Source organism: Oncorhynchus kisutch, linkage group LG22 (genome assembly GCF_002021735.2).
Source record: "Oncorhynchus kisutch isolate 150728-3 linkage group LG22, Okis_V2, whole genome shotgun sequence".
Lineage (NCBI taxonomy): Eukaryota > Metazoa > Chordata > Actinopteri > Salmoniformes > Salmonidae > Oncorhynchus > Oncorhynchus kisutch.
This window is the reverse complement of record NC_034195.2, coordinates 23,940,034-23,965,072: the sequence shown is the minus strand read 5'-3', so window position 1 is coordinate 23,965,072 and position 25,039 is coordinate 23,940,034. Positions and strand designations below refer to the sequence as shown.

Here is a 25,039-nt window from a genome sequence, read left to right as displayed (position 1 = left end):
TAAGAAAATTAATGATTGTTTATGACAAAAACATAGCCTTTTTAACTTTACCAGCCTGTGGAGATCATATACACACCCTGTCTTTCAAGTAACTGTGAGATACCCACAAAATGTCTGTACTGGTGATACCACAGCATTTCCCTTCTCATAGAAATCTGAAAATGTTTAAAAAAAAAAATCTTTTTAAACCAAACATCAGTGACTGACATCCATTGCATTTTGTTGAGAGTAAACAAATGGGGACTTGGAGACATAGACCAAAGTTTTACCTCACTGGTAGAATACACTGACAAACATATCCAAAAATAGTTGAATATTACTATTATACAGGGGTGGGAATTGCCAGGGTCCTCACGATATGATGCTGATACAATATGTCTTGCAATTCTATGTGTATTGCAATTCAATACTGTGATTTTATTGCGATTCCATGGTTCAAACATTGCTCACTATATGGCTGCTGCAGAGAGATGAGAGAGCATGAGAAAACAAGTTTTGATCAGTAATATAAAAGTGCTGAAAACAAATTGTCTCCCTATTTAAAAAGATGGAAAATAAGCTAAGGAAAAACACTGGAGTTTTGGTGCAGTTATAGCCAACTAGTGCAAAAATAATATTGCGATATTGTCAAATATCGATACGATATATCGTGAAATATAATATCCCAATCTGTAACTGTATCGATTCCCCCCCCCATCACTACTGTTATACAAAACCGAAGTTATATACAACTGAAGAAAATTAATTTATTCATAATAGACACTCTTCTGTTTGTGGTAATGAGGAAGTGATTCAGTAGCAACTAGCCCCTGACAGCTTAGTGTACAGTGACCTCTGGTGGCCATAGCTGGTGACTGGGGTCTTATCCTATTGACCAACCACGAACTCCAGGTTTGCTATGTGTTACCATTACAAGGTAGTGACTTGCAAAAGAGAATGGCCAAGGTGTGCCAGATCATTGAGTAACATGGGTAAATTGTCTCTTCTGGCATCCGAGTCAGTCTGGGACTCTCCCGAAGATACAATGGTTATGTCCTCAGTGAGTGTAGTGGACATTCAGTACTGGAAGATGAGAGGCAGCCAGACTGACGTGTAGTAGGTAAGAAATGTAATTTACTCATTTTAGATCAAATATTAATATAAGATATCATTAACCTCAGCACAGGAGTGTGCTAGGACAGGGCACTGGGTCCTCCAGACCCTGCCAACCTGGTACTAAAGCACGGTTTTGTGATTCACTGGAGCAATTAGGCAGATTGAAGTAAAAAAAAAAAAGAAGGTCTTTATGGGCTGCTGTATTTTTCGTAGATGTTCACATAAAACAATATCTACACATGTCACAATTTTCATATTTGCTCAATCAAATATAAACTGTAATTATATTACATCATGAACAAAATAACTTTTTCATCAGCAGTTATAACAGCAATTTCGACACAATTTTGGTTTCACACTTTAAAGACCTAAGTACTCAGAACAAATATGTGCACATCATATGCCAGCTGGACAGTTTCTCCCCACATTCCATGGTTTCACTAGAAAGCAAACTATTTAGAAATGTCATAGAAGTGCATTTGTGCTAGTGGATATGTTCCATGGACACTGTTGAACTTAAACAAAATGTGGAGAAAATGGAGACTGATGCCTTCCAAACAAATAGCCATCCCCAATAGCAGTGCAGTTGATCATCGTCTTTAATAAAAAACATCTCAGTTTTCTGTACATAGGCCTTCTCTTGGCGCCATCATTCGACAGACAGACTTTTAAGTGTATCTGTGTGTGAGTGGCTGAGTACTGTATGTGAGCTTGGTTTCATCCCAGCAGAAGGCCTGACAGTGCGTTCAGGTCCCTCATGTAGGGGTTGTCACACAGGATACGGTCAATGCGCTGATTCTGGCCGGGGAAGATATCGTACAGCTTACTTTTGAGCTCTATGGTTTCCGAGGGTGACCGCTGTGGAGGGGGGGACGGTGTTGGGGGAGGGGGGTGTGACCGCTGGAGAAGGGGTGATGGTGTAGGGCAAGGGCGGTGCCACCCAGGGGGCCCAGAGTGCGGCCATTGGGAGGGTGGCCTCATCAAGGGGGTAGCTGAGGGATGGGGGGTAGCTGAGGGGCAGGGAGCAGACTGCATAGCGTGGACATGCTGCGGGGTGGCTTGGGGGTCCGGCCTCAGAAGAGGTGCAACTGGGCTCCGTCTGTGAGAGACACATGTTTGGTCAATATTCACACATGTGCATGCATGTACGCACATATTACAGTCAGGACATAGTGTATGATCAATACTCCTTTCTTTCACACACACCTGTTGTCCTTCCGTAAGAAAACATCCAGGTGGGGGCCATGTTTCCCCAGGGGGTCATCTGGGATCATAAAGTGGTCCTCCACAAAGGTAAACTGCAAAAGCCTTGAAAAAGGGGACAATCAGTGTTAGTGGAGAAGGCTTCTTAACATAATGTGTCCATGGATGATATATATATATAAATGTCTGTGGAGAAATTAGTGCATGTCTGATGATTGGTTAAAAGGCCTTCACCTCTCTTGGATGATCTTCAACCATGCCTGTGATGTATTTACAAAGTCCCGCAGGTTGTCATTGGTGACGATAACCCCTCCTGTCTTCTCTGCCAGATGGAGCAGAAACCTGCAGGGGAGAGAGTGAAAGGACTGAGTCACCTGACAGTGAGTCAGTATGGATGAGGTGGCAGTAGAGAATGTGGGCAAGGCTCCCGAGTGGCAGAGCGGTGAGGACACCGGGTTGAATATACAGAGGGTGGGCAGGCTGTATGACGAGGTGAGATGCGTGACTTAGCAGTACCTGTCATCATGTGAGGAAATCCACTTTCCACAGACCTCTCTGGAAGGAGTGAAGGAGAGCAGACGCAGGTCTTCCAGTTGATTCAGGTAATGTTGTTCTGTTGAGACACGTGGAGGAAATACACACATTTACACCGTGATGACCCGTCATTCAGGGCAGGTGGGGCACAAAAAAAATATATACACTACCGTTCAAAAGTTTGGGGTCACTTAGAAATGCCCATGTTTTTTAAAGAAAAACATGTTTTGTCCATTAACCTCTCTAGGGGAATTTTGGATGAAATGCATGTCCAAATTAAACTGCCTTCTACTCAGGCCCAGCAGATGGATTTTTTGTTTGTTTGTAGTTTTCTATTCAATGCCATTACAGTATCCATTGACTTAGGCAGTTCCTATGCCTTCCACTAGATGTCAACAGTCTTTAGAAATGGTTTCAGGCTTGTATTCTGAAAAATGAGGGAGTAAGAGCAGTCTGAATGAGTAGACCCTGCCGTGTCACAGAGCTTTTTCATGCGCACGACCGAGAGAGTGCATTTCTTGTTTACCTTTTATATTGACAACGTTTTTATTTATCCGTTATTTTACCAGGTAAGTTGACTGAACACATTCTCATTGCAGCAACGACCTGGGGAATAGTTACAGGGGAGAGGAGGGGGATGAATGAGCCAATTGTAAACTGGGGACTGTTAGGTGACCGTGATGGTTTGATGGCCAGATTGGGAATTTAGCCAGGACACCGGGGTTAACACCCCTACTCTTACGATAAGTGCCATGGGAACTTTAATGACCGCAGAGAGTCAGGACACCCGTTTAACGTCCCATCCGAAAGACGGCACCCTACACAGGGCAGTGTCCCCAATCACTGGCCTGGGGAATTGGGATATTTTTTAGACCAGAGGAAAGAGTGCCTCCTACTGGCCCTCCAACACCACTTCCAGCAGCATCTGGTCTCCCAACCAGGGACTGACCAGGACCAACCCTGCTTAGCTTCAGAAGCAAGCCAGCAGTGGTATGCAGGGTGGTATGCTGCTGACGTTAATTTCCGGTTTAAATATTATTGATTATTTAGGCTAAAAACAACCCGAGGATTGAATATAAACATCGTTTGACATGTTTCTATTAACTTTACGGATACAATTTGGATTTTTTTGTCTGCCTGTTGGGACTGCGTTTGAGCCTGTGGATTACTGAAGAAAAAGCGCAAACAAAACGGAAGTTTTCGGATATAAAGAGACTTTATCGAACAAAAGGAACATTTATTGAATAAATTAATGTCTGAGTGCAAACATATGAAGATCATCAAAGGTAAGTGATTAATTTTATCTCTATTTCTGACTTGTGCAACTCTTCTACTTGGCTGGTTACGGTTTGTAATGATTTGTCTGCTGGGCTATGTTCTCAAATAATTGTAAGGTATGCTTTTGCCGTAAAGCATTTTAAAATCTGACACCGTGGTTGGATTCACAAGAAGTTAATCTTTAAACCTATGTAAAATAGTTGTATCTATTCTGAATTTTTACAATGAGTATTTCTGTATTTGAATTTGGCGCTCTGCAATCTCACTGGATGTTGGCCAGGTGGGCTAGCGTCCCACATACCCTAGAGATGTAAAAATAACACAAATTGATCAGAAATACAGTGTAGACATTGTTAATGTTGTAAATGACTATTGTAGCTGGCAACGGCAATTTTTTTAATGGAATATCTACAGCGATGGACATTAGACCAGTGGAAATCTGTCCTTTGGTCTGTTTTAAATGTAAGATTTTTGGTTCCAACCGCCGTGTCTTTGTGAGACACAGAATAGGTGAACGGATGATCTCCGCATGTGTGGTTCCCACTGTGAAGCATGGAGTAGGAGGTGTGATGGTGCTTTGCTGGTGACACCGTCTGTGATTTATTTGGAATACAAGGCACACTTAACCAGCAAGGCTATCACATTATTCTGCAGAGATACACCATCCCATCTGGTTTGCACTTAGTGGGACTATCATTTATTTTTTAACAGGACAATGACCCAATACACCTCCAGGCTGTGTAAGGGCTATTTGACCAAGAAGGATAGTGATGGAGTGCTGCATCAGATGACCTGGCCTCCACACAACCGACCTCAACCCAATTGAGATGGTTTGGGATGAGTTGGACCACAGAGTGAAGGAAAAGCAGCCAACAAGTGCTCAGCATATGTGGGAATTTCTTCAAGACCGTTGGAAAAACATTCCAGGTGAAGATGGTTGAGAGAATGCCAAGAGTGTGCAAAGCTGTCATCAAGGCTACTTTGAAGAATCTAAAATATATTTTGATTTGTTTAACACTTTTTTGGTTACTACATGATTCATGTGTTATTTCATAGTTTATGTAGAAAATATTAAAAACAAAAACCCTTGAATGAGTAGGTGTCTCCAAACTTTTGACTGGTACCATACGTCTGTCCTACCTCGCTCATTAATGTCTTAAATCAAAATGACAGATTGCTTCTTATCTGCTCGTCGTCCCCTTATGCCATAGTTTGTACATTTCAATTGTCAGTAGAAGCCACATTTTTTCAAGCAAGTCAGCCATATCAGCTGTTTAAAAAAAAGGCTGTAAATGAGGCTGAATTAACTTTCGCTGTCAGACAAGGCTCCGCTGAAAGCCAGGTGTAGCAGTGGTAAAGATTCACTCCATGGTGCTGAAAAGAAAGCACTGCTGTTGCGACAGCTCTATATAGGACCTAACAGTTTGTGGGCACCGTTTGTCACCGTTATGGTGAAATTAATGTATTGTTTAGTGTTCTATCTTTGCTGACATGCATTAAAAACATTTTTGGGAGTTTACCCCACCAAGATTTACATGCTAAAATCACCACTGCATTTAAACATATCCTTAACAGAGCACACATGGAGTACATTATAACTATTCAAACATGAATCCTCCCAACTATTTTCCAATCGTCTTTCAACTGACCAAAGCCTTGGATGGCTTTCCTACTGGTACATTTCATGTACATTTTTTACCACCCAAAACCAGAAGGATGAGATTTAGCACAGGTTGAGGTGGCCTGTGCTGTGGCGTGTCTGTTCTGACCTGTGGTATAGCGGTCTCTCTTCTGCCTCCACTGAGGCACAAAGACTGTGATCTCCCGGTGGCCCCGACTCCAAAAGGCCTCAACAGCAATGGCTATCCCCCGGCAGGAGAAGAAACGGTGGAGACCGTGCCTAAAGAGGAGCAGGAGGAAGACAGGGAGGAAGGGTTATTTAGCAGTGATTAGGTTTAGGACGGCCTTATAACTAATACATCAAGTGATTATTGTATTTCAGATTGCCAAATTGATGACTGCCTTCAAACGATATTGTCACAAATGCCAAACGTCGGCTGGAGTGGTGTAAAGCTCGCTGCCATTGTACTCTGGAGCAGAAACGAGTTCTCTGGAGTGATGAATCACGCTTCACCATCTGGCAGTCCAACGGACAAATCTGGGTTTGGTGGATGCCAGGAGAACTCTACCTGCTGGAGGAGGAATAATGGTCCGGGGCTGTTCATGGGTCAGGCTAGGCCCCTTAGTTCCAATGAAGATCAATCTTAACACTACAGCGTACAATGACATTCTAAACGATTCTGTGCTTCCAACTTTGTGGCAACAGTTTGGGGAAGCCAAGACAATTTCCCTGTGTACAAAGCAAGGTCTATACAGATATGGTTTGTCGAGATCGGTGTGGAAGAACTTGACTGGCCTGCACAGAGCCCTGACGTCATCCCATCAAACACCTTTGGGATTGGAATTGGAACGCCGACTGCGAGCCAGGCCTATTCACTCCAACATCAGTGCCGACCTCACTAATGCTCTAGTGGCTGAATGGAAGCAAGTCCCTGCAGCAATGTTCTAGCATCTGGTGGAAAGCCTTCCCAGAAGAGTGGAGGCTGTTATAGTAGGAAAGGGGGGATCAACACCGTATTAATGCCCATGATTTTGGAATGAGATTTGAGACAAGCATGTAGTGTATGAGGTAAATCCATTTGAATCACTTTTTGACAGCATCCCTTTTAATTTAAACAAACTTTCAATACACGTTTGCCCATGGAACAATTGGTCAGAAAGTGACATTTTGGACCTGAATGCCAAAACATTCAGGAGATAAAGCTGCTCAAAGTTGACCCATTTATCATACCCCACCATACCATGAGACATGCATGTCTTCATCACTAGGAAAGATAAACGGTTGAGTGTATAATTTAAAAGCGTACAAACAGTGTTGTCAAATGACTTATTTCTTGAGAAGAAAACACATCAATTGTCATTTTTAAACCATTAACATCAATGATCTAAAAATGCGTAAACTCAGATTTTCTTATTTTTTGCGTACACTACAGTTTAAAGATTTGGGGTCACTTAGAAATGTCCTTGTTTTTGAAATTAAAGCACATGTTATGTCCATTAAAATAACATCAAATTGATCAGAAATACAGTGTAGACACGGTTAACGTTGTAAATGACTATTGTAGCTGGAAATGGCTGATTTTTAAAGGAATATCTACATAGGCGTACAGAGGCCCATTATCAGCAACCATCACTCCTGTGTTCCAATGGCACGTTGTGTTGTTTTTTTCCCTCCTTTTTTTTAAAGGTGTGGATCAGCTTAATATTGCGGAAAGATTGTTGCTTCCATCAATGTCATTGTTTGTATCATTTCCAATTCCCCATATATATATTTTTTGTAAATATATATATCCATATACATACGCATACATATACAGTGGGGAGAACAAGTATTTGATACACTGCCGATTTTGCAGGTTTTCCAGTATGTAATTTTTATCATAGGTACACTTCAACTGTGAGAGACGGAATCTAAAAAAAATCCTGAAAATCACATTGTATGATTTTTTAAGTAAGTAATTTGCATTTTATTGCATGACATAAGTATTTGATCACCAGCTCTCACAGACCTGTTAGTTTTTCTTTAAGAAGCCCTCCTGTTCTCCACTCATTACCTGTATTAACTGCACCTGTTTGAACTTGTTACCTGTATAAAAGACAGGTAAAAAAAGACAGGGATAAAATTGTAGACCTGCACAAGGCTGGGATGGGCTACAGGACAATAGGCAAGCAGCCTGGTGAGAAGGCAACAACTGTTGGCGCAATTATTAGAAAACGGAAGAAGTTCAAGATGACGGTCAATCACCCTCGGTCTGGGGCTCCATGCAAGATCTCACCTCGTGGGGCATCAATGATCATGAGGAAGGTGAGGGATCAGCCCAGAACTACACGGCAGGACCTGGCCAATGACCTGAAGACAGCTGGGACCACAGTCTCAAATAAAACCATTAGTAACACACTACGCCGTCATGGATTAAAATCCTGCAGCGCATGCAAGGTCCCCCTGCTCAAGCCAGCGCATGTCCAGGCCCATCTGAAGTTTGCCAATGACCATCTGGATGATCCAGAGGAGGAATGGGAGAAGGTCATGTGGTCTGATGAGACCTTTTTGATCTAAACTCCACTCGCTGTGTTTGGAGGAAGAAGAAGGATGAGTGCAACCCCAAGAACACCATCCCAACCGTGAAGCATGGAGGTGGAAACATAATTATTTGGGGATACTTTTCTGCAAAGGGGACAGGACGACTGCACCGTATTGAGGGGATGATGGATGGGGCCATGTATCGTGAGATCTTGGCCAACAACCTCCTTCCCTCAGTAAGAGCATTGAAGATGGGTCGTGGCTGGGTCTTCCAGCATGACAACAACCCGAAACACACAGCCAGGGCAACTAAGGAGTGGCTCCATAAGAAGCATCTCAAGATCCTGGGGTGTCCTAGCCAGTTTCCAGACCTGAACCCAATAGAACATCTTTGGAGGGAGCTGAAAGTCCGTATTGCCCAGCGACAGCCCCGAAACCTGAAGGATCTGGAGAAGGTCTGCATGGAGGAGTGGGCCAAAATCCCTGCTGCAGTGTGTGCCTGTAATTGCAAACAAAGGTTTCTGTACCAAATATTAAGTTCTGCTTTTCTGATGTATCAAATACTTATCTCATGCAATAAAATGCAAATTAATTACTTAAAAATCATACAATGTGATTTTCTGGATTTTTGTTTTAGATTCCGTCTCTCACAGTTGAAGTGTACCTATGATAAAAATTACAGACCTCTACATGCTTTGTAAGTAGGAAACACTGCCGATTTTGCAGGTTATCAAATACTTGTTCTCCCCACTGTATATACATACATATACATATATAGACATAGATCTTTTTTTTTTTTTAATATACCTTCATTATTCCCCGCAAACCCTACCACCCTTCCACCAATTGGAGTAAACTAATAAACAATAAGACTTAGGCTTCTACCTTCAGTATATACATCTTATACACATTTTACAGTCACAATCTATTTTACAATAATTATATTTTGTTTGTTTTTAGTCCTTCCTCTATTTCTGATGTCCATCCAGTTTGATTTCTATTTGTAACTGTGCTATTTCAGAAAATTTCTGAACCTATACACATTTTACAGACCCCGTATGTTTTACATTGGTTATCTTATTAGTCCCACCCTTCAGCTCCATTCAACCCCTCCCATCTAACTCTCAACACCATCCATTTTGGATTTCTATTTGCCATATATTTTTCAACTGATGCAAATGTTGCAATTCTTCAGCCATTCCTGGACCTGTGACCAAAAACGAGCTACATATGGACAATACCAAAATAAATAATCTAATGACTCTGCCTCCTCACAGCAAAATCTGCAGAGCTGGGAAGATTGTATCCCCCCATATATATAACATTCTATTGGTTGCAAGAATTTTGTATAGTAATTTAAATTGAAAAATTTGAAGTTTTGAATCCAGCGTTGTTTTGCGTATCAATTCATTAACCATGTGCCATGGAATGGGTACATGGAAAATCTCTTCCCAATTTATATGGCACAGCTGTCAGTTTTTTGGTCCTTAAATGAAATTGGTATATTTTATTTATTTATTACACTTTTCTTTAATCATTTATGTTCTTTAATACAGGGCTGACATACAAGTTCTTACTTTTTCCCCCTTCTACTTGCCTCTCATTTTTGTGGTAATGCTGCAATTAGTTGGTTGTAATTTTGGGTAGAGCAGACATTTCCATATTTCTCTGTTAGCTGCATGTGTGACATAACTCCACCAGTCTTATTTATGATATCATTCACAAAAAAATACATTTTTTAAACATTTATTCGAAAAATACATTACATAAATAAATTATGAATTCGTATATTTGAGTTTAACCACAATATTTGTTGTATTATTTGTTCTGGCGTTTCAGGTGGATTAAACTGAAATTGCAACCAACTTCCTAGGGCTTGTTTAAAAAAAAAAAAAATATTGTGGAGATTATTTCCTTTCCAAACAACCAAAAGTGAGCAGGTGTAACCTGAATAAAAGGGAAAAAGGTCATTCTTGAACATAGGATGAGACATTCCTACCAATATACTAGAGAACCAGTTTGGATTTAAATATAACCTTAGTACAACTTAATCATTTCTGCCCTCCAAATTCATATTTGTTATATCCAATATATATCGGCTTGTCATTCCAAATAAAATTGAATATTTTTTGTTCATATAATTTAAAAAGCAGGTCACTAGGTGTAGGCAAAACCATAAGCAAATAGGTCAACTGAAGAGTTAATCAGGGTGATTTTTCCACAAAGACAGGTATTTTCCTTTCCATGGTAGCAAGATCTTATCTATTTTTGCTAACTTTCCATAAAAATTTATTGGAGTGAGATCATTTCTTTCTTTTGGGATTTGTATAACGAGTATGTCCACATCTCCGTCAGACGATTTAATTGGTAAACTACACGGTAATGTAAAATTAGCATTTTTTCATGCAGAGAGGAAAAAGTATCTAGATCCTCTGAGTCCATGGAGAGATTCTAATTGTGGTTTTAAAAGAAAACATTAATATTCAGCATACAATAGCACCTTCGTTTTTAAGCCACGGATTTCTAACCCCTTAATATTATTGTTTGATCTAATTTAACAGCTAACATTTCGAAGGCAATAATATGCCGATAGTGGACAACCTTGTTTTACTCTAGATAGTTTAAAACTTTCTGAGATGTAGCCATTATTTATTATTTTACACCTAGGGTTACTAGACATAACTTTAATACATTTTATAAGAGATTTCCCAAAATTGAAATATATTCTAGGCATTTATATATAAACTCCAGTCATACTTTATCAAAAGCCTTTTCAAAATCAGCTATGAAAACCAGGCCTGGTGTCTCCAATATTTCATAGTATTCTATTGTTTCCAGTACTTGTCTTATATTATCTCCAATGTATCGTCCATGTAAAAAACCTGTCTGATTAGGATGAATAATATCTGACAATACTTTTTAAATTCAATGCACAGAGCATTTTGCTAGGATTTTTGCATCACAACACTGAAGTGTAAGAGGTCTCAAATTTTTTAAATGAACTGGATCTTTATATATACAACTTGGGTCCTGTTCCAGTAATAATGATATCAGATCTTCTTGTTGCGTGTCTGATAATCTACCATTTATATAGGACTGGTTAAAACATGCTAATAATGGTCCTCTGAGTATATCAAAAAATGTTTTGTATACTTCCACTGGTATGCCATCCAGCCCTGGAGTTTTCCCAGCCTTAATACTTCTACAGGTATACCATCCAGCCCTGGAGTTTTCCCAGCCTTAAAGGCTTTAATTGCGTCAAGAAGTTCCTCCTCTGTAATTTGGCCTTCACATGAGTCTTTCTGTACAGATGTTAATTTTACATTATTATTAGGAAAAAATCCATACAATTAGTTTCAGTTAGTGGAGATGGAAGAGACTGAAACGAAAACATTCTTAATGTACTTTACTTCCTCTTTCAAAATATCATTTGGTGAATCATGCGTGATTCCATCATTTGTAACAAGTTTCAACACATTGCTTTTGTAGCATTTCTATATTCAAACAGAATTTGGCATGTTATGTTAGCTAATCCAAGTGTATCATTGTAAAAGGCTAATTGATCATTGCAATTATTTTAGCACAGATAAACGTTTATGCTGATTAAAGAAGCAATAAAACTGGCCTTCTTCAGACTAGTTGAGTATCTGGAGCATCAGCATTTGTGGGTGCCGATTACAGGCTCAAAATGGCCATAAAAAAAAAACTTTCTTCTGAAACTCGTCAGCCTATTCTTGTTCTGAGAAATGAAGGCTATTCCATGTGAGAAATTTCCAAGAAATTGAAGATCCCGTACAACGCTGTGTACCACTCCCTTCACAGGACAGTACAAATTGGCTCTAACCAGAATAGAAAGAGGAGTGTGAGGCCCCGGTGCACAACTGAGCAAGAGGACAAGTACATTAGTGTCTAGTTTGAGAAACAGACGACTCACAAGTCCTCAACTGGCAGCCGCCAGTTGAGGACTGTCCAGGTGGCTGGTCTCAGATGACCCCACAGGTGAAGAAACCGGATGTGGAGGTCCTGGGTTGGCGCGGTTTCATGTGATCTGCGGTTGAGAGGCCGGTTGGACGTACTGCCACATTCTCTAAAACAACATTGGAGGCAGCTTATGGTAGAGAAGTTAACATTCAAATCTCTGACAACAGCTCTGTTGTTCATTCCTGTAGTCAGCATGCCAATTGCATGCTCCCTCAAAACTTGAGACATCTGTGGCATTGTGTTGTGTGACAAAAGTGCACATTTTAGAGTGGCCATTTATTGTCCCCAGCACAAGGTGCACCTGTGTAATTATCATGCTGTTTAATCGGCTTCTTTATATGCCACACCTGTCAGGTGGATGGATTATCTTGGCAATGGAGAAATTCTCACCAACAGGCATGTAAACAAATTTTTGCACCATATTTCAGAGAAATATGCTTTTTGTGTGCATGGAACCTTTCTGGGATCTTCTATTTCAGCTCATGAAACATGGGAACAACACTTTATATGTTGCATTTATATTTAATGTTCAGTATAATTACTAACACAAACCCACCCACGATCGAATGTCCACTTAAATGGTAATGTCTATTCAATTATGTATATTTCTAGCTACAACCTATCAATATGTTTCCTATGGAGGACTGACAGTATGATATAAAACAGATATTCCTATTCAAGTCAACTTAATCATTCCATGACATTTCAGAAAGCCATGACACCCACCATTTCAGTTTGTTCAGAATTTTTTTCTGTAGTTAAATCTGCTGTCTATTTTTTTTAACAGGGGAAGAAACCCATCAACAGATTCACAGGGAATACATGACATAGTGGGGTTTGTGAATGGCTGTTGTTTTCCCCCCGGGATTCCTCATGTCTTACTCATTGGTCGGAACAAGTTGGCCCAAATCGGATGTTGGGTACTATATTTATTGAATATTTTGTGAATCCTATAAATAAAGAAATGGCCAATTTAGGTGCAATCAATTAGCTTAATTTCTCAGAGATCAAATTATATTTTAACAAAATATTTTCAGGAAAGCTAGTTGTATATGTTACTAACAACAGAAACTATTTCAGAATAAGTGGACGTCCAACCATCTTTGTGGTACTATTTGAATGTTGAAAATTGTATTCCCATTTTAGTACATTTATCAACCAAAGCATGACATCCACCCTGTATTCAAGAGCATGCTCTGTCTGAACCGATGGCGGGCATAACACAAAACCTTATATCAGGGATGGGCAACTTTAAAACTAATTTCATGCAATTCTACACATTGCCAGAGGGTGGAGGCAAATGTTTGCAGTTAACGGATGATCAATGGGCCCCTCCCCGGTGGGTAATTCGACCATGCTTTACTACAAGTTTAGATAGCTGGCCGCGGGGCCTACAAAAGGGGGTCGCCAGTTGCCAATTCCTGCCTTAGATGATGTAAAATAGAGTCTAAGCTACAACATATGTGAATATGAAAAAAACTAGATCATTGACATTAAATGGTAAAAAATACTATTTTTATGCAAAACCTTTTTTTCCAGATTATATTTTTTTTAAATGACAACCCTGTTTGTCAGCTTTTAAATAAAATCAATCTCAACTGGTTTTATTTTCCAGTGATGAAGATGTGGCTGTCTCATGGTATGGTGGGGTATGCAAAATGGTCAACTTTGAGCACCCAAAATGTCACTTTCTGAAAGTTGTACAATTATACATCAAATTCTACCCCAAGTTGTTGATCCTTCACAATACATGAATCTAATTACTAGGGATGCGCGATATAATTAGTGAACATATCGGAATCAGACGATATTAGCTAAAAATGCCAACATCGGTATTGGCCAATGTCTAGTTTAACGCCCGTTGTGCAAAACCGATGTCACAGCTGACATGCATACCTATATAACGAAGGTACATGATGTAATCATGGAGGTGTGTTGGGTCATTGTCCTGTTGAAAAACAAGTGATAGTCCCCACTAAGCGCAAACCAGATGGGATGGCGCATCGCTGCAGAATGCTGGTTAAGTGTGCCTTGAATAATAAATAAATCACAGACAGTGTCACCAACAAAGCACACCATCACATCTCCTCTATGCTTTACGGTGGGAACCACACATGCGGAGATCATCTGTTCACCTACTCTGCGTCTCACAAAGACACAGTGGTTGGAACAAAAAATCTCAAATTTGGACTCATCAGACCAAAGGATAGATTTCCACCGGTCTAATGTCCATTCGACCATGAAGGCCTGATTCACTCAGTCTCCTCTGAACAGTTGATGTTGAGATGTGTCTGTTACTTGAACTCTGAAGCATTTATTTGGGCTGCGATTTCTGAGGCTGGTAACTTTAATGAACTTATCCTCTACAGCAGAGGTAACTCTGGGTCTTCCTTTCCTTTGGCAGTTTCATCATAGCACTTGATGGTTTTTGAGAGATGTCGTAAATTCTTGAGGATCTCCTCATGGACACACAGTATAGAGAGAGTACATTTTCATAGAGAACAAAGGAATTTCTTCCACCTCACAGAACTTGAGGTACGAACAAATTTCATGTTCCAGAGAAAGTATAAAAGATCGGTGAAGAATCCAGCTACAAACTGGTCCGTTTGTTACAACTTGGGGAAGATCATGGGAGACGGTGTGGCCACATTACCATGACGCTGTTTATATAATAGCCTCAGATATGAGGTTTACATCTAATTGTGGTATAAGATGAATGAGTGAGTATGATACTGTTTACACAATTTTACAATGTGATTTTGGACTGTTTAATGAAGGAAAACTCAAAAAGGAAATTGTAGTTAACTAAATCAGAGGACCGCCCCTGAGCCCAGTTAGGGTCAGGCGTCCTGGGACAGCCCCTTTCTGCAATTCTGAATAAGACCCAACTTTGAGAAATTATCACCAGACCATGTTTTTCTCCATTAGGAGGGGAGAAAGGTTGTAGACAATTGCTGAATCTTTTAACCATACCACGTGGTTAAACTCTTAGACCATCGATACCGAAAGAATAAGAACAAGTCTTTGATATAAATTACTAGTCTGCAGCTAGGAATTTGGTATCATTGAACGCGAAGAACAACAACCGCCAAAACATCCATTCTATAACAAATGAATGAATGTCACTCTGAACTATCCCTTCTAACCAAGACAGAGAGAGAGAGAGAGAGAGGACGAAACTCTCCAACAGAAACAAACTTTTCACCAGCGATCAAGAAGACACACTGAGCGTAAATATATATTGATTGCAATTGTTTCCGAATGAGTGAGCATTCATGTGCAAAGGATTAGCATTTCAATTGTTATAATTATCACTCTGTAGTGACTTCTTAGTTGACCCCCACTTCCCCTTTTGTCTAACAAGCCACCATGCCGGTTTTAATGTGATATTTCAGTTTTGTGCAAAAATCTGCTTTTGCTTTTGCATTTTGGGGTATTGTGTGTAGATTGATAGGGGGGGAAAACAAGTTAATCAATTTTAGAAAAGACTGTAAAGTAACAAAATGTGGAAAAAGTCAAGGGGTTTGAATACTTTCCGAATGCAATGTTTATCTAAAAATAAGATTGACATAGGGTTAGTTTATATTACTTGGAGTCCAAGTAAAAATAGTGAGAGTGCTGAACAATATGGGCAGAGACCGTTTTAAGTAGAAACCATAACAGGCCTTGCAAACAAACTTCCAGAAAGCATGACAAACACATACACACAAAAGCCCAAAACACACAATACAATACAAAGTCACTGGGAAGTTCCCTCTTAAAGAGAAAGTGAGTTCAAACAGGATGTGCAACTAACCCCAGTACCATTGACGTGGATAGTAAAATCACCTTGAAATATGCAAAAAAATATATATATAAAAAAATATTTAAAAAAGTTCCCCCTTGTAGTTTTCTAAAATAAAACCCCCATACTTGTTCATACTTCCAGTAATGACTTCAGTAGACAGAATAAAATTGCTTAGGGCAAGAAGGAAGAAACAGGAAAACTGACAAAAGTGAAGAAAGAGAGTTTGTATTAGGCCATTTCCATGTAAAAGGACCCATGAGCACCAATGTGATGTTCATAGGAGCATATCCAATTGGGTGTCAAATAAAAGCTAAGAGTCTATATTTCAGAGAAATTTCAGCATAGATACATTTTTCAACCATCTTGCATTGTAAAAATTAGGAATAAGCTAAGGCTTTGATTTCTGGCTTTGATTTCTGCTCTAATTATATTGGTAATCATTAAGGCACCTCTCTGGGGTTTGTGATATATGGCCAATACACCAAGGATAATTGCTGTTTCCAGGCACTCTGCATTGCATCGTGCATAAGAACAGCCCTTAGCTGTGGTATATTGACCATATACCACACCCCCTCAGGCCTTATTGCTTAATTATGGTGTGGAATTCCCATTGTTAGAGTCTATCCTGCCTATGATATACTAAATATACACATGACCTATGGATATATACAAAGAAATGTCAATAGAAAACAGTTAACTAGTCGAACGCTATAACCACCTGCCTCTCATTGCACTCCTGCCTCTCATTGCACTCCACGAGGAGCCTGCTTGTTATGCGAATGCAGTAGAAGTCAAGGTAAGTTGCTAACTTGCATTAAACTTATCTTATAAAAAATTATCAATCAATCATAAATCACTAGTTATAACTACACATGGTTGATGATATTACTAGTTTATCTAGCGTGTCCTGCTTTGCATATAATCGATGCAACGCTGGGGGAAGATTTAACAAAAGCGCATTTGCAAAAAAAGCACAATTGTTGGACGACTGTACCTAACCATAAACACTAATGCCTTTCTTAAAATCAATACACAGAAGTATATATTTTTAAACCTGCATATTTAGCTAAAATAAATCCAGGTTAGCAGGCAGTATTAACCAGGTGAAATTGTGTCACTTCTCTTGCGTTCATTGCACGCAGAGTCAGGGTATATGCAACAGTTTGGGCAGCCTGGCTCATTGCGAACTAATTTGCCAGAATTTTACGTAATTTTTTACATTTATTTTATTTCACCTTTATTTAACCAGGTAGGCTAGTTGAGAACAAGTTCTCATTTGCAACTGCGACCTGGCCAAGATAAAGCATAGCAGTGTGAACAGACAACACAGAGTTACAAATGGAGTAAACAATTAACAAGTCAATAACACAGTAGAAAAAAAAGAGAGCCTATATACATTGTGTGCAAAAGGCATGAGGAGGTAGGCGAATAATTCCAATTTTGCAGATTAACACTGGAGTGATAAATGATCAGATGGTCATGTACAGGTAGAGATATTGGTGTGCAAAAGAGCAGAAAAGTAAATAAATAAAAACAGTATGGGGATGAGGTAGGTAAAATTGGGTGGGCTATTTACCGATAGACTATGTACAGCTGCAGCGATCGGTTAGCTGCTCAGATAGCAGATGTTTGAAATTGGTGAGGGAGATAAAAGTCTCCAACTTCAGCGATTTTTGTTTGTTTATGACTTCAAGCCTATTAGCCTAATGGCTGGTGTAACCGATGTGAAATGGCTAGCTAGTTAGCGGGGTACGCGCTAATAGTGTTTCAAACGTCACTCGCTCTGAGACTTGGAGTAGTTTTTCCCCTTGCTCTGCAAAGGCCGTGGCTTTTGTGGAGTGATGGGTAACGCTGCTTCGAGTGTGGCTGTTGTCGTTGTGTTCCTGGTTCGAGCCCAGGTAGGGGCGAGGAGAGGGACGGAAGCTATACTGTTACACTGGCAATACTAAAGTGCCTATAAGAACATCCAATAGTCAAAGGTATATGAAATACAAATGGTATAGAGAGAAATAGTCCTATAAATACTATATTAACTACAACCTAAAACCTCTTACCTGGGAATATTGAAGTCTCATGTTAATAGGAACCATCAACTTTCATATGTTCTCATGTTCTGAGCAAGGAACTCAAACGTTAGCTTTTTTACATGGCACATATTTCACTTTTACTTCTCCAACACTTTGTTTTTGCATTATTTAAACCAAATTGAACATGTTTCATTATTTATTTGAGGCTAAATTGATTTTGATTGATGTATTATATTAAGTTAAAATAAGTGTTCATTCAGTATTGTTGTAATTGTCCCTATTACAAATACATGATTTAAAAAGAAAAAAAATGTAATCGCCCGATTGATCGGTAACGGCTTTTTTTGGTCCTCCAATAATCGGTATTGAAAAATCATAATCGGTCAACCTCTAGTTAGGATATGGCCACGTCACAGCCATGATAAAAATGTCATAGCACATGGCCTCATTTATTATTAAGTACAGTACAGCACAGCACAGTAAAATAATATCAGCGTATTATTCAGTACAGTACTGTAGAGATCAGTCAGTAAAGAAAAGTAGAGTATAGTTCAGTACACAGTAAAGCACACTAGAGTTGCGTACACTATAATTACTGTATTGTACTGTAATCTACATTATTGTATATATTCCACTGTACTGTTCTGTACGGTACTCTACTGGGCTGTACTTTGATGTCCAAAGTTGTGAAACATAGATGTCATGATTTGTTCAGATTTGGTCTGGACCAACCAAATTTGGTCTTATTTAGGGGCAGAGCTCATTAATTAAATGTGTTTTTGTAAAATGTTCAGTGTAAATTGTTCAAAGTAGTCATTGTGCAGAGAGTTGTATGGTTGGTTCAACTTTGAAACCAATGGTTTTTGCATATATTTTAAGTGAAACATTTCAGTCTCAGCGCAATTCCGTTACTGTGGAATTGCCCATTACTATTACTTATTTCATAGTCAGAGAAAGATTTTCCCATCTGGAAAGCCACTTAGACGCCCCCCACTGCAGCCATGTGCTAGGCCTATCTACTCATATATATAAACACATACATTTACAGTGGGTTACTGGAAGAGCTCTAAGCTATGAGCATTTATAATGTTACCCATTAGAAAGTCCTGACTGAGGGTTACACTCTTGCTTTCACTCACACACCAGAGCTCACATAGGCCTACACACAGGTGGTCCAGACAAAGTCTTATCTGATGATGACAAAATGTGTGTGGGTACAGTAAGAGGGGGGATTACTCACGCCATGGCCACGTTGCTGCCGTCGATGATGATGTGGCGGAGGTCAGGGTGTCCAGGCTCGTTCTGTAGGGTCAGGGTGTAGGGGGTTCTTAGGGACTCATGGAAGCGGGTCGTGGCAGTCAGGGGTGGTGGAGGGGGCTCTGTGCGGGGTGGAGGGACCCTGGCTGACAGGGTCTGGTAGGAGCAGCCTGGCCTTGTACCTGCTGGCTGGGTCGGACACTGTGGTGTGCTCCGCAGTGCCGTCACACTCTCCACATGTACCGGCCCCATGGTCTGAGCCCCTCCCCGGGAAAAGTAGTCCATCCTGGACCCCGATGGAGGATCCAGCTGCTCTGCCGTCCTGGCCTTAACGCCAGTCATAGTGTCGGAACTGTCCTCGTCATCATCAATGGTGATGATATTGTAAGCAGCCCCCTGACCAGTGCTGCTCCTCTTTAGTGTCACTGTCTGCAGCATGCTGCTACACTGTCCTCTCTGTCCCACAGCATTGCTGCTGAGTGGCTTAATGTTCTCCTTGGACTTTACATCCAGGGCTCTCTTTGGTATTCTATCTGGCCCTCTGTCCTTATCCCTGGAGAAAGTAGTGGAGGAGGAAGATGAAGACTCAGGGTTGTGGGTTGAGGACGCCCCACCTCGCTGCCCCTCTGTTCTCTGGCTCTCCTCCACAATGCGCTCCAGCAGCAGGAAGGTGTCCTCTGTCTGGCCCGTCTCCCTCACCACCCTCTCCACCACCTCCTGCTGGTAGCCCATGGTCCTGAAGAAGTTCACCAGGCACCGCAGGTTGGTCTCAGGGGCCACAGCTTCCCGGTCATCCGCACTATCAGTGGAGTCCAGCACCATAAGCCCCATGTTGGCCTTGGAGGGAGTCTTAGCTCGGCTGTCACTGGTTACAGTGTGGCGCTCTTTCTCAATCGACTCACCCCTCCTCTCTAGGGAGAACTGCCTCTTGGTGTCCCTCAGCTCGCTCTCTGACGACCGCCGCTTGTGGGAGGGTCGGATGCCATTCAGCAACCCCGCTTCGGCCCCGGCTGGAGCCCCAGCCAAGTTCTCCTCAAAGCTGGTGTCCACGATGCGGTTGGAGAGGTCAGTGACAGGGGTGCTGCTTTGGGAGCGATCCTGGTCCACGTCTATAACCCCACCAGGCTGAGTGGGGCTCTGGGCAAGACCTAGCAGCTCCTCCTTCAGGGCACTGGGTAGCAAGAGCAGCTCCATGGCGTACTTATCGTCTCGCTCCTCCACAAACGTCTTGAAGGTGCGTTTGACGGTCTGCTCCCTGTCTCCGGGCAGGCTCCGCTTCTCTTGGAAGAGAGCAACAAACTGCTGCACACGGCTCTGTGCCATGACGACAGACTCAACGCAGCCCAGCAGGCGCAATCGCCCTGGCTCCAGCACCACAACCTCAGCACTAGTGTCCCGCAGCAGCCTATCCAGGAACAAACCCCGGGCACCGGCAAAGATGCAGTGGATGTCCACAGGGTAGCGCTCCACCTGCTGCAGCTCTGGGTCACAGAGACCTTTCAGGTACTCCTGCAACAACACAGAGTCAACACCAGTTAGAGAAGTAGCCAACAACATAAAATTATTTGTCCAACATCAACTTACACAGGTGTAGGCAACACACCTAGTTCATAAAGTACCATGGATGGGGATCTAGACTACATCAGTGTCAGTGTCTCCTGACCCCTCCTGTCTCAGCCTCCAGTATTTATGCTGCAGTAGTTTGTGTCGGGGGGCTAGGGTCAGTTTGTATTATCTGTAGTACTTCTCCTGTCCTATCCGGTGTCCTGTGTGAATTTAAGTATGCTCTCTCTTATTCGCTCTTTCTCTCTCTCGGAGGAGGACCTGAGCTCTAGGACCATGCCTCAGGACTACCTGACATGATGACTCCTTGCTGTCCCCAGTCCACCTGGCTATGCTGCTGCTCCAGTTTCAACTGTTCTGCCTGTGATTATTATTATTTGACCATGCTGGTCATTTATGAACATTTGAACATCTTGGCCATGTTCTGTTATAATCTCCACCCGGCACAGCCAGAAGAGGACTGGCCACCCCACATAGCCTGGTTCCTCTCTAGGTTTCTTCCTAGGTTTTGGCCTTTCTAGGAGGTTTTTCCTAGCCACCGTGCTTCTACACCTGCATTGCTTGCTGTTTGGGGTTTTAGGCTGGATTTCTGTACAGCACTTTGAAATATCAGCTGATGTACAAAGGGCTATATAAATTAAATTGATTTGATTACATTTCACATGAGAAGGTCCATGTTCAAAGCTTTTTGAAACGGATAATAGGATGCTCAGGGATACCCCCTCTCCGCCTGCCCAAGAAAACGTCACTCATCATCTTCAATGACAACTCGGTCATCATCACATTGACTGTAAATTGGTAAGATTGAAAAGTGGAAGATGGGAAGTTGTAAGAAATCAACTGAAACCCAACGAGGAAATCTCAACAGTTTCCTGAAATATTTGATGAATCAGCCTCAAGTTTGAGATGCCCTGGCTGTCACAATACATACGTGTGTCTCCTCTCCATAGAGTGCACATGGTTTCCTGATGACTATGTACACCAGGGAGAAAAATGACGTGGCAAGGCATAAATAGGTTGGGGCTTCCGTTTTCTGTGTTCTCAATCGGGTTGAAGGGGATTCCAAGTTTACTGGCACCAATAGTAATATAATATTACCCAATCCGGTGACCTGTACATTGAACTTCATCTGCCCATTGCACAATGTTGGCAAAGGGAAACTCAAGATACTGAAGTGTAAAATATGTTATGACTGCTGTTTTTAGAGCTGTAGAATAAACGGGAAATCAGTACTGAACTTGAACACAAAAGTGTCATTGACACCCATCATGCAGTCGGGATCTTATGTAATGATGTATGTAATGATGTTGTAAACCTGGCACCCAGATGGACTAGTTTTATAATATGTACTAATATAATCTGTACAGTTAGCTAGAAAGAGGATTACACAAAGCCTTTATATTATGAAACTCAAACAACTTTTCATATCAGCATTTTTACATTGGTCATATCATACCTATTCCAATCAGGTACCTCTTATTTTACTACCACCACATAACATTTAAGGATGGACCTTTGCTCTACCAACGAAATGTCTTTGCTATTGAACTGCATAACTGACTAAAATAAATAAACACTTGAAGAACGGGCCTTTCATTAATCACAGTCAATGTTTACCTTTGCCTTCGACACGTCGTCTCTCTTTCCCTTGAGTTTAAGCCATATCTGCCTTGATGCTGTACTACAGTGGGCTCCAGTATGGTCCAAAAGGCCGATAATTGTGAAAGCTACCTGGAAAACCTGTTCTACTTTGCGTTTAGCGCAATTCAGTTCTTCTTGCTTGTTTTCAAGGACCGCAAATTCGTCCACTGTCAGGACCTCTTGCTGTTGTTTGCTCGCTACTGGTGATAGCCTGTTTTCAGGTGGTTCCGAACAGGTTACCTCGGTGACTCGCTTCATATCAAGGAGGGGCCGCGTTGTTGACATTCTGTTCATGAATATCTGTGCCTGTTGACAACGGAGAGTTTTAATATTTTAACCATTCGGTGTCATGTCGATCTTTACCCTCATTCCTGGTTTCCTGTGATCTATATTCCTCTTCCCTGCGGTGATATATTACCTAGAGTAATCCTATTTTAAAACAACTTTTTACACGACAATCCCAACGCATCCGGAAAGTCCCAATGATGATGTCATCAAAAGAAGACAATGTGTACTACGGAACGTACGGAAATGAAGATGGCGGAGGCGGATGTTTTGTTTGAAACTGATGGCGGGTCGAGTGGAGTAGACTGTTAAGAGTGAAAAGGAATGGACTGCAGTGGCGAACAAAAGGGGAAATAAGAGAAGTGGTTTTGGAATATGTAAAGCCAAGCCTTGCTCTGACTCTTTCTTTAGTTGGAGCGAGGGTGGCGTTATCTGGATAAGGTTGCGTCAGTGAGGATAACAAGAAGTGGACTTATTTAGTTTTTTTGTATCCGAGGAGCAGAAGGTGCTAGCCCTTGATCATGACTCAGTTCCATTACACATAACATTAATTGGAATTAAGGCATATTCTGTACTGGGGAGTTTTGCTAAGAGCCCCGGACGCTCAGTCTGAACAAACATGCATCGGTTTAGGAAGCATGAGGAGCTGCTTTTCTGTCATATCAGCGAGAAATAATAATTCCAAAATGTTGAATTGAAACACACCTTTTTATAGTAATGTTCCAACACGCCATATCTCCAGGTTACATCACTTTTTGCAGAAGACCGGCTGAAGACAAATCACATTTAATTGGTTGGTACAATAATTTTGCAGATGTTATTATGGGCGGAGCCGAAATGCTTACGGTCCTAACTCCAACAGAGCAACAAGACAATACATGCAAATCCCCAAAATAAAAATTAATGAATTAAGAAATATTAGAATGAACAATGTCAGAATATGAAATATAAATATACACTACATGACCAAAGGTATGTGGACATCTGCTTGTCGAACATCTCATTCCAAAATCATGGGCATTAATATGGAGTAGGTCCCCCACTTTGCTGCTATAACAGCCTCCACTCTTCTGGGAAGACTTTCCACTAGATGTTGGAATATTGTTGCAGGGATTTGCTTCCATTCAGCCACAAGTGCATTAATCAATCAGAATTTGGGTTTAATACTTTTTATGGAAAAGTTTGATCTTACTGATGTATGGAGAGAGAGGTTTCCGGCCGAAAGATCATTCACTTGGAGTAACAAAACAGGCTCCAGACAATCCAGAATAGATTTTTGGCTTATATCCAAATGTATTGATAGTGAGTGTGTTACTACAAATATTTGTACTACTCCCCTCACAGACCATAGGGCCATTTACATTGATATCAAAATATTTGGCCATGATACTAACCTTGGTTGAGCATCCTACTGGAAGCTAAATAGCTCATTATTAAATAATGATATAGTTAAGTTTGAGGTTAAAGATCTGCTTTCACACTTTTGGGAAAGGGCTTGTGAAGAAAAATCTTATTGCAAGAACTGGGAGCTCTTTAAATTTGAGGTGTCCAAATACTTTAGAAAATATGGTAGTAATCTTGCTAAGACCAGAAGAGCTGAGGAGGAAAAGGTGATCCTTAAGATAACTTCCTTTTCTCAGAGGTCCCCAGCCGGCCTCTCCGGGGAGGAGAAGATGGCACTAATTGAGTTACAAAATAAACTGGATAATATATATAGATTAAAAGCAGAAGAAGCCTTTATTAGATATAGGAAAAATTTATTGAGGAGGGAGAACAGATTTCACCCTATTTCTTTAGACTTGAGAAATTTCACTCTAAAAATAACACTATCCATAAGTTAAACATTGATGGTGTTATTACAGATGACCAAAAATTAATCGCTAAATACTGTAGCAATTTTTTCAGGAAATTGTATAGCTCTACTGTAACGGATCTCGTCCTCCTCTTCTGAGGAGGAGTAGCGAGAAGGATCGGAGGACCAATGCGTAGCGTGGTAAGTGTCCATAATGTTAAATCAAACACAACAGAACACCGGAACAAAACAATAAACGTGAATAAACAAAACAGTCCCGTGTGGTAACAAACACTGATACGGAAGACAAACACCCACAACTCAAAAGTGAAACCAGGCTACCTAAGTATGATTCTCAATCAGGGACAACGATTGACAGCTGCCTCTGATTGAGAACCATACTAGGCCGAACACAGAAATCCCAAATTATAGAAAAACGAACATAGACAACCCAC

General features: G+C 41.0%; 1 protein-coding gene across 1 annotated transcript; it reads right to left on the bottom strand.

The window, feature by feature from the left end:
• On the bottom strand, positions 1-23,029 carry LOC109867456 (NEDD4-binding protein 1-like). The gene is made up of 7 exons (XM_020456626.2): positions 22,484-23,029; positions 19,287-20,812; positions 5,880-6,010; positions 2,815-2,911; positions 2,533-2,640; positions 2,302-2,403; positions 1-2,194 (listed from the first exon to the last, which is right to left on the bottom strand). Exons 1-7 carry the CDS (start codon positions 22,799-22,801, stop codon positions 1,813-1,815), a joined length of 2,664 nt encoding a protein of 887 aa, XP_020312215.1. The 5' UTR covers positions 22,802-23,029; the 3' UTR covers positions 1-1,812.
• Positions 23,030-25,039: the final 2,010 nt, after the last annotated feature.

Bases quoted from the DNA above. Each gene is read 5' to 3' on its own strand.
- LOC109867456 (XM_020456626.2), bottom strand. From the start codon at position 22,801: ATGAACAGAATGTCAACAACGCGGCCCCTCCTTGATATGAAGCGAGTC. The intron at 6,011-19,286 runs GTGAGTAATCCC...GCTCCTCTTTAG, and splicing joins GGCAGCAACGTGGCCATGGC to GCACGGTCTCCACCGTTTCT. The intron at 2,641-2,814 runs GTACTGCTAAGT...TCTCCCCTGCAG, and splicing joins ATTTCCTCACATGATGACAG to GTTTCTGCTCCATCTGGCAG.